The sequence below is a fragment of the Monomorium pharaonis genome, chromosome 7 (genome assembly GCF_013373865.1).
Source record: "Monomorium pharaonis isolate MP-MQ-018 chromosome 7, ASM1337386v2, whole genome shotgun sequence".
In the NCBI taxonomy this organism is placed as follows: Eukaryota; Metazoa; Arthropoda; class Insecta; order Hymenoptera; family Formicidae; genus Monomorium; species Monomorium pharaonis.
In genome coordinates this window covers 5,349,585-5,360,013 of record NC_050473.1, presented here as the reverse complement: position 1 = coordinate 5,360,013, position 10,429 = coordinate 5,349,585, and the positions used below count along the sequence as shown (strand labels likewise).

Below are 10,429 nucleotides of genomic sequence, written 5' to 3'. Positions count from 1 at the left end.
CCAATCACAGTTGATCTTAGAGAAGAATAACCGAACATAATTGGTTAAATTTCTTACGACCAACGACCAACGACTCATTGTAGACTGGGCATTAAACCATAAGATATTAACCAATTATATATTTGATTATTCTTCTCACATTCAATTATAATTGGTCAGTTCTTATGGCATAACGCTTACTACACCTATTGTAAATCCTAAGAGAATCAGTCAATCAGAGTCTATTTCTTTCTTCAGGATAGAAATAAAGACCTCCGATTGGTTAATTCTTTTATGCGTTCTACAAATCTGTGTCCAGACATCATTGCTCACAGACCTTTTCTCTATACTTCGATGATTATAATTCCCTATGTGGAACAACCAATCGACAGGTCTGTTTATCTACTCGACCCACAGGGGGCCGCTCTTGTTTCCTTCGACATCACGTGATCACGGTCGTCCTATTTCGCCGTCTCCGGTCTCCTCCGGTTTTTGGTTTTCTCTTTCGTTCGTTGTGTCACGAGCCGTCACGCGCGTCCGTTTGCGTTGCCGGGATTGTCGCGGACGAAGTTTCGAAATCGTGCAGCGAGCAGGAAGAAATACCGACGTACACTCTTCGTTTTAGTCGGACACGAGTATTCCGCGTCGCGTTGTGAACACGTGCGAGATCTTGGCATAAGAAACATTTCACAAAAGAAACAAGAGAGAAAGAAAGAAAAAATACAGTGAGAAAGAGCGAGAGAGCACAGCATCTGCAAAAATGTCAGAGATTGACGCGAAAGTGAACATGTCGCTCGGTAAGTCGCCGGAGTCCCGACGATCTAACGATTTTGCCAGTAATCCCCGGGTGAGCCCGCGGTGATCCTCCTCCGCTTTTCTGGCGACGGATTGATCCGTAAAATGGCGCCAGCCTGCGTTACGTCCGTGCGAGGGTATGCGCGCGCTTATTTTAGAGTATCTGCATTTGTTTTTTTTCATTTAACATATACGGAAAACGTTGCACTTTTCTCCCTCCTCTCCGCTGGCCTCTCTCCCCGAGGACGATGTGCGGCAAAAAGCGACGTCGGAGACCTAAGCATGACGACAGGCTAACCCTCCCCGATCGGGAACGCCGATCAATCTATCGATCGATACAACTAGCGATCGACGATGATAATGGCACATTTGTTAATCAGCGAAATTGCGAGGGGAGGAAACATTTTCTAAGGGGAGACTCGTTTTCTGTATATTTGTTGAGTTTCAATCTACTCCTTTTTCTCAGGTCCTTTTGAAGGACAAGGATTTATTGGAGATTATCATTCCTATATTGACAATGCGACTGGACTTAGCCTCCATAAAGCTTGGTACTTGAATATTATTGAAAATTTAGTACTGCAATTCAACACCAATTGACCAAAGCAGGAGAAGGAAGAAGAAAAAGAAAGAAAGAGCTTCAAGGAGAGTCTTAGAAGTTTTGTTATTATGTAATTGTATGTTGCTTAGTTGTCTGTTGATCCTTTTTTTGGTCAAGAGGAGGAGGAGGAAGAAGGACGAAAAAATTGAATGAAACACGTGGAAGCGCTGTAGGAACCACTACTATTATTTTCTTAGTAGCAATTTTTCATTTCAAACTTCTGTGATCAAGAATGTTTTTTTGCAATTTATTTAATCATTGGAAAGAGACAGGTGTAAGAGTAAGTGGAAAATTCAGTCAAAGTAACAAGGAACGATAGGACGATTTATGCCAGTAGATTCTTACACAAAGAGTCATTTCATATGCTTGCCTTAAATAATTTATATTTCGACAATTGGGATTACTTGCTTCAGGAAGAACTCTGTGTCCAAAAAATCGTAGGTACATCAACATCCAGAAAACATGATTAACATCTAAGATATGATTCAAGAATTTGTCTTAAGATATTGCACGAAACGTCACCTTACGTTTGTCTCGAGTGATCCACAATTGCGATTAGTTGTTGCAGGAAAACTGATGTCCAGGAACTTTTAAATGCATCAACACTTTTATACTTGTCCCAAATAATCTTACTTCAAATTATCAATTGGTTGCCTCGAGAAAAAATCAATTTTCAAAAAAACAAGTTAAATGACATCACCATCCAGAGAAGCTTGAAAACTGGAAACACTTGGAAACAATCTGAGACTTTCCGAGATATTATACAAAGCACTATTTTGTTTGCCCCAAATAATCATAATTGCAAGGGAAATATGAGCACATCAACTTCCTGGAGATTGGAATGTTAAAGACGATCTGAAACTTCATGACAGGATGTTACTTTATATTTGGCTCAAGTAATCGTATTCCACATTTCTGCAATCACAATTGGTCCTTATGAAAAAAAATCAATATCTAGGAAAACATCAACAAGTCCATCAACAACCAGGAAGGTAATTAGAACAATGGGAAAATCTGAGACTTTATTCCAGGATATTATACGAAATATTGTTCTATTCGCCTCAAATAATCGTAATTGCTTGTCTCAGGTATCCAGGAAGTATGAAGCACGACGTACGCAAGAAATGCGCGAAATTCTAGCATTTCTAAACTCTCATGCTAAGAACCGTTGCATCTCAGCCATCCTAAGTAATTATATCTGGCGATCGCAGTTGCATTTGTCAATTTTTGCTTTCTATCGCAAGAAAACGTCTACGATTTGTATTGTAACAGGAGAAACGCAATCGAAATGCTGAGAAGTGGAATCGAGAGCACGTGCCAGGAATTCTCTTCGCGCTTCACCGTTTCAAATAAACCTACGGCTGCTTCCGCCCTCCTACCAATATTTCTTGGTTGCACAAATAAAACTGAGAAAATGGAACTTCTTTGTTCTATCTAAATAATAATATCTAAAAAAAATCGCGGTGTAATCAATTTGCAACGGTGGATTAACGTCAACGACATACAGTCTACGATTCATCGTTATATTCATCGCTAATTTTAACAATTAAAATTCCCGTTGGAAGTCGTCTCGAGAGATATTGTTGGAGCATTTGCAATAACGCAGAATTGCAAATGTAGAGGAAAAAAAGGCGCTAGACCGGACATATGAACCAAAGAGCGGCAGCATTTTGAAAAACCATGCCAAGTCGCGATCGTGACTCATCCATCACGGGAAAAGAGAAATCACACTGTCGATTTACACACACACACACATATACACACGCATGGCACTTCTTTACAGATGCGCAGTGCGAAGGTTGCACAATCCTGTCCATTTTTATCCGTTGCGTCGTGGTCGACTTACTGAGCGGATGCCAAGTGTACAAGAGAAACCGGACTCCGCGATATCAACGTGATGACGTAACATTATCGTTTCATGATAGGATAACCATTCGGCGAAATGACGATTTCAAGTTCATGCCTTTGTCTCGCTTCTATTGCTCTGGCGAGCAGAGTGTCTTTGGCTGGAGAAAATCAAAATCATGAAATAAATTTTATCTTGATCCGCAGAACGCTACTCTGAAGCGATTTACTGTTTATCGACAATGCATTTTAATATAATTTTTACTCGCAATCTCTGGAAAAAATGCAGGTACTCTGATAGGCAAACTGATTTGAATAATGTTGCGATAAAATTGCATCAATCTCGATGCTCGCAAGCAATCCTAGGAATATATATATATATGCATATTTACGTGTCACTCGTCTGTATTGATCAACGGCAGTTATTTATACGGACTCCTTCAAAAAACCTTCTGAAAATGTAATGTTGAGAGGTAACGATCGAAACGGAAGGCCTCGTCGCAAGAAGAATCACTAACGGCTCATAAGAAAGTCTCGTAAAGGCAATGGAAGAGGACAGAGTAAAAACGCAATTTGCAAGAAACTTAATGTAAAAATTCTTGAGAAGCAACTTCGTAGTAAAAACGGAAACGGCCAACGTTCTTTCTTTAATCACACAAATTTTCAAGTAATCTATAAAGCGGCGAATGGGCATTAATGAAAATTAATACAATATGCAATATAATAAATTGCATTGAATATTAAGTATATTCGAAAAACAGATTACAAAGATCAAACATTGTTCGATTTTATTTGTAATCATAACATTTTGTTTCTTATTAATTTATTGGATTTCAGTATAATTTTAAAAAATTTACACATTACATAATTTTTTGCGATAAAATTGTAAATTAGTCAGGGTTGGATAAGTTAATATTTGTTTAAACTAAATTAAAGTTAGTGGCTTATAAAATTAATTTTGTTACGTTAAAAGAGTTTTGTCAAGATTAAATTAAATTAAAAGCTAATTTTGAGAAATATTTATATTAAATTAGAATATCATAATTTTTAAAAATTAGATTATTTTTAATAAAAAAAAACAACTATAACAAATATGGATAATAAAATAACCAACAATCTTGCATTAACTGAAAATCTTGTAAATTCAATCAAAAGTTTGTTCAGAAATAAAATCAAAAATCTTATAGAAATTATATCTGTTTCAGTAAATTCTATCAAACGTTCTAGTTATCAAATTTCAATTTTTATTATAAAAAATAAATTTTGTTTAGTTTTATCAAAGCTCACTCAATGATATCAATCATGTACATTTGTATATTTTATATTTTATATTGATATAATCAAAATATTTCTCTGAATATAAATTAGATTTACATAAAGTAACAAAAAAATTTTGTTTCTTATATATTAGATTTATTTTTCAACAATATTTTTCTTTTGCATAGATAAATTTTTAACTTGGAAAAAAATTTGTTACGTAGTATTTTAAAAATAAATTGTTGAAATTAATTTATTTAAAATTAACAAAGTTAAAATTTAACAATCTAATAATAAGCATTACAAGTTTTCCACGTAAATATTATATTTGATAAATAAATCAAATTTAATATATGTGAACTTATAATGCTCTTTAGCTTCTTTTTTATATAGATTGTTAACTATTAGAGCCATTTATAACTTAGATTTTTAAAATTTAATATTTTTAGTTAAGAGAGTTATTAACTTTTTGACTTTATTATATAATTTTTAACTTTTTAACAAATGATTTTTTAACAAACTTCAGCAAATGAATTTTTTAATTATTTACAAAAAGGCTTTAAATAAGTTTAGAAAATAAATTATTTACGATAAAGTATTAAAATTAAATTACATTAAAAGTTAATTTTGAAAAGCATTTACATTAAATTAGAATGTCATAATTTTTAAAAATTAGATTAAATTTAAATAACAATATGGATTATTAAATAATTTTATTTGTTAATTAAGTGCATACAAAATAAATATTATTTCTTATATAAAAATTTTTTTTAATAATTTTATTATATAAGTTAATTTTTAACATAAGGATAAAAAATTGGCAAGTTAAAGTTTTTAAAAATAACTATTTAAAGTTAAAAATAAAGTTATTTAAAATTAATTAAAATGTTATTGACTTTTTAACTTTAATATTTAATTTTTAGCTTTTTAACTAGTTACTATATTCAACCCTGAGAGTAGCGTTTTTCAGCATTTTTAACTTTTAATTCTTGTATTATGATTTCATATAAGTCACAAGAATCGTAATAATTTCAGAAACATTTAATCTATTAATTTAATGGTCAACATTTTTCGACGTTTAGTTTTATTATAACAGTCCGAAAAGTGTATGCCGCAATAGAAGGATGTATATCCGCAAAGATTGCGTATCACGTAGCGCTTACAGGATTGTCTTTGCACGCAAAGATCATCGGGATTACAAATACGAATGATATATTTCTCAGCAACTTCTCCAGTGGGATATATATGTATACCATCTATGTTCTAAACGATAAATATTTACTCGAGAGATCGCACTCGCGTGCTGGAATCAATGCCTATGCCAAGATCTAGCCCCGAGTGTCTCGACTTTAAAAGAAATTTTCGCAGAGATTTAAAATCCCTGTCACCGTCGTCGTACACGCTCTGCCGTGTCCGTACCCGCTCATTGACGCATCTTTTCTTCCTTTTAAGATGAGATCATAAAGATGGAGAAAAAGAAAAAGAACGCAGCGATCAAGAATGGAAAGACCGGCGGCGGCGGCGGCGGCGGTGCGAAACGCAATCGTGGTGCTGTGCGCGGAGGCCGTGGTGGATTTAGAGGAAGAAGTACGAGAATCAAGCGCAACGTTGGTGCCATTGTGAAGAAGCAGCAGCAGACTTGGCAGCGTAACTCCGCAAATAACATGGGCAACGTTCGCGGTGGCTTCGCTCGGAATCGCTTTAGGAAAAACAGCAATCTCACGAGATCACGTAGCAATCTGAGCCTGAATCAGAAGGCGAGCAATGCAAGAGGTGGCTCTTTCAATGTGCGCCGCAACAGAGGAGGCAACAGATTTGGCCTGACTCGCAGCCGTAGCCGCACGAACCTGTTGTTCAATCAGAGCGGCTACTTCACGAATAACAAGAGCAGCCCCCTGAAGCGCACGAGCAGCCTGCCCAATCTGCGTGATCCGAACTCTGTGCACAATCGCCTGGGATACCAGAGCCCCGCGCAGATTGCCTATCGGAATCGTGTGAAACGAGCGAAGCAGCTGCTGTTGCAGAGGCAGAATCAGAGACTGAACCTACAGAACCAATTCAGAGTGAGTCAAATACTTTTTACATAAAAAATTTGATTAATTTGGCAATTATCCATAATTAAATGAAAATATTGTATGGAATTTTACAGATGATTTTTTAAGACTTCAATACATTTTTTATGATTTTTATATATTGAATTTATTAAATTTCTTAAAATTATTAGTAATTACATATAATATCTAGTAATTATGAACTTTGATTTATTCGGCGATAATATGCATAAAACTAAAAATTATACACATTTGCTAAATTTGATAGATTTTGATAAATTTTCTGATTTTTACTTTATATTACATTTAATAAATTATTAAATTGATCAAAATAAAAATAATTGATAATTACATGTAATTGCCAGTAATTATGTATATCTACTAAATTAATTAAATTTAACACACAAAATTATCATAGACATGTGGATGTAATTTATCAAATACTGATGCACATGTAACTTGTCGCAGATGGCACAGGCCACTCAGAAGACCAATCTGCTCTCGATGCAGCCGAGAGTTTTAGGAAGGCAACAGATATTAACATCGCAGCGTCGCTTTACAACCGGTGGACTACGATCCGATCAGATTGCCCATGCACAGAGACGAGCGCAATATGAACAGAAATTGCTACGAATGAAGTAGATGATAATTTGTTACATTTATTGCGTTAAGTTAATTCGTTAAGCTATTCTCTCGTATTTTTTTATTATAAAGAAATATTTCTTTATCGTCTATATACAGATTGCTAACTTTCTTTAATGCCAGAGAGAATAACGGGAATTTTGTTTTTTCTCCATGAGAGATGGAATGTTTAAAATGTGATATATTGTAGCTCCGCCCGATTGGTTCCTACTCCGAACGTCAATTTCATGTGCACACTGGGAACTGAATATGTACCTTCTGCCACTCGTCAGCGACCGCTTACTCTCGCGCAGAGCCGGCAACCTGCGACCATTAGTCCACGACAAATATCCAGAGGACGATCACCATATAGGCAAAGCACACAAGCTTTAAATATGGTATAAATTTTCGATTTTACTTTAAAACGTCAGATTATTTGCACTAATCAATGAACAAATGAAAAATTGAATTAGTTAATGAGCAAATAAAAACATCGTTACATTTTTAATAAAAAATGATATATAGTTATATAATAAAATATAATTTTATAAAATATGAATAATTTTAATAAGTTTAATTATTAAAAATTTAATTAAATGTTATATATAAAACTCAATTACATGTATATCAATTATTATCATATATCAATATCAATTTATTATATCAATTATATAATAAATTTATTAAATTTGTTTAAATTAATATAATTGTATATAATTTTTAGTAATTATAGTAAAAAATAATGTGATTTTAATGACATTTCTATGAAGATCTTTAACATTAGATTTAAAAAATATAAGTTAATTTGCAATTTATTATTTTAAAATTTTAATGTTTTTTTTAAACATTTTATTAATAATTGTTCAATGACTGGTGCAGTGATCTTATCTTCTTTTTCTTTGCTTTATTTTTAAAGATTTTTTACACTAATCTTTTCTGCAAAATGTTCGAAATTGGAACGTTGTTAATATGTGTACTTTCCCTATAAAAAAATGAATACTATATAAAATATTTGAAATGTATATATATAAAACAGTTATAACAGTGAATAATTATATTTTTATTTAACAGCACATTACCAAATTTGAAGTGTAATGTAATGTTATGAGAATAAATGTAACGACTTTACGATATTTGTTCGCTACACATCCGCTTAAATTTTGTTTTGAAACTTTGTGTAAATTTAGATTTCGGATTCAAACGATTGAAAATGTCCTCTTGGATACCAAGTCTCAACATATGCTTAGGGGAAATTTTTTACTTTATAGTACATTTTATACAAAGTCAAAATTTATCAGATGACTGCATTAAAAAGCTGTAGTATTTAATTATCTCCTCAAAACGACTGATATTTACTGAAATTCCAGGTTGGTAGAGGATCATTATTCGGCCGACAGCGATCGAGATCGAGATCACGATCGCGTTCGCGGACGCACAACACGACTGCGTCCGACTCTAGCGGAGACGTTGACGATCGAAGCTTCAGTGAAGTCATGTACAGTCTGTCGGGGAATCTTGGTGTTACAGGACGAACTCTCAACGATCGATTTAGTTTTTAAATAGTATCGTCTCAAATTAGACTTTATATTGAAACGCGTTACCAACAATTCTTTGTTGGTAATTTATCCATAATGTTAGAAATAAGAAGTGAAGGACTTTTGTTTTAATAGAATAGACAAAATAATGTTATTTTTCCTTTTTATTAAGTACGCATTATTAACGTAGAACCACATCACGATGCGTTAATCAACACACATTTTCACGCATACCTTTTTTTCTGTTTTCTTTGGTTACAAAAATTTGCAACTAAGTCTACTTGTAGTATCGCTTTTTCACATTTGCATTGTCAATGTGTGCACAAACTTTTTTAGAGAATATCACGATAGACAGTGTTACATACTTTCATCCTGGATTATAATAAATTTAACCCTCACATACACACATTTAAAAAATTACATAACACGGGGTAGGCGATACCTCAGCCATTTAAAACGGCTTTTGCGTTTAAAGCATTGTATCTGGAGGTATAGAAAAATTTATGTATACTTGAACAATCTAAAACTACGCCTACTTGTAGAAAATAAAATTAAATGAAATTTCGGTGAGGTGTCGCCCAGTGAGTATGTTGAAGGTTAAAAAAGCAATTCTTATCTGTCATGAATAAAATAAGGAATCTCATTTTTCATCTACGCGTAATAACTTATAAAATTTTCTATCTTTTTTTATGACATAAAATAGAAAAAGATGTTATTTAAATACGTATAGCAATTTCAAGAACAACTTATTAGAACTTTAATATTTAAAGTGTGAAATATTATTTACCTATAAAATAAGTGCGTACTTTACAAATGTATTTTCTTTTTGCTTTGAAAAATATAGAAATTTCTACTTATTCATTTTTAAAGTTTGTAATGCAAGTGCGAGATCGTGCGAAGTGTTGCATATGGATACATATAACTTGTAATTCACACACACACACACACATGCATACATATAAATATATGTCTGTGTGCATAGAACGCATCTTTTCACATTTTGCTTAGCAAAAATTTTGATTCAGACTCTAATTTGCAAGATTGTACAACATTATGGTAAAAATACATGTACAGATGAAAGATCACTAATTTCTGACTTATCCTTTGTTTTAATTATCTGTTTAACATAGATATAGATACATTGTAATTATAATATAGATATAAAATTGTATAAAAATTATAAAACATTAATATATATTATAAAACATATTAATATATGTTATAAAATAATTATTAACAATTTATTAATAGTTATATATTTGCAATAAATATTAAATTACAATCGAAATATAATTTTAATATGATACTGAATACATTATGTTTCATATGATTGGAAATTACTTTAACGAACAAAGATCACGAGTTTCTCTAAAACGCAGTTTGATCCAATCTTTATGATGATTTTTATCATCACGTTTGTATTTTCATATGTATTACTGGCGTGTGAATTTTACATCGCTGACTTTTATCCATTATGTTTTTCATTTTGATGGATATGCGCATGTTTTTAATCGTGTATCGTTTATAATCATAAGCTTGAAAGCCAATTCGTCAAGAAAGCGATAACGGATGCTGAGTAATGATGCAGAAATCTATTTGAAAAACGTGAAGAATATTTTTAACGTGGGTACATATATCATAGTGTCGATTGAAGTATCGCCCGAGAATGAATCGCGGTGGCACTTATCATCAATTACAATAAAAAAAGAAGCGAGCATAATATGCATTCGTCGCTACTTAAGTCTCAG

General features: G+C 32.7%; 1 protein-coding gene across 7 annotated transcripts; it reads left to right on the top strand.

Annotated features, from left to right (window-relative positions):
- Nucleotides 1-387: 387 nt before the first annotated feature.
- Nucleotides 388-9,770, top strand: LOC105829520. 7 transcript variants are annotated; one of them, XM_036290234.1, is made up of 6 exons: nucleotides 388-1,809; nucleotides 1,941-2,560; nucleotides 5,927-6,537; nucleotides 6,994-7,163; nucleotides 7,358-7,544; nucleotides 8,514-9,770. In XM_036290234.1, the coding sequence occupies exons 2-6, from the start codon at nucleotides 2,377-2,379 to the stop codon at nucleotides 8,703-8,705; spliced, it is 1,344 nt and encodes a 447-aa protein (XP_036146127.1). In that variant the 5' UTR covers nucleotides 388-1,809; nucleotides 1,941-2,376; the 3' UTR covers nucleotides 8,706-9,770. The 7 variants fall into 7 exon arrangements, with proteins under 7 accessions (XP_036146127.1, XP_036146126.1, XP_036146129.1 ...); XM_036290233.1 differs by having other exon boundaries at nucleotides 1,932-2,560; XM_036290236.1 differs by having other exon boundaries at nucleotides 388-1,813.
- The last annotated feature ends 659 nt before the right edge of the window (nucleotides 9,771-10,429 follow it).

What these genes read in the sequence shown, in the direction of transcription:
- LOC105829520 (XM_036290234.1), top strand. Translation starts at nt 2,377, where the DNA reads ATGGGAAAATCTGAGACTTTATTCCAGGATATTATACGAAATATTGTT. An exon ending in TTGCATCTCAGCCATCCTAA is followed by an intron (nt 2,561 to 5,926) that starts GTAATTATATCT and finishes CTTCCTTTTAAG; the next exon opens with ATGAGATCATAAAGATGGAG. An exon ending in CAGAAATTGCTACGAATGAA is followed by an intron (nt 7,164 to 7,357) that starts GTAGATGATAAT and finishes GATATATTGTAG; the next exon opens with CTCCGCCCGATTGGTTCCTA.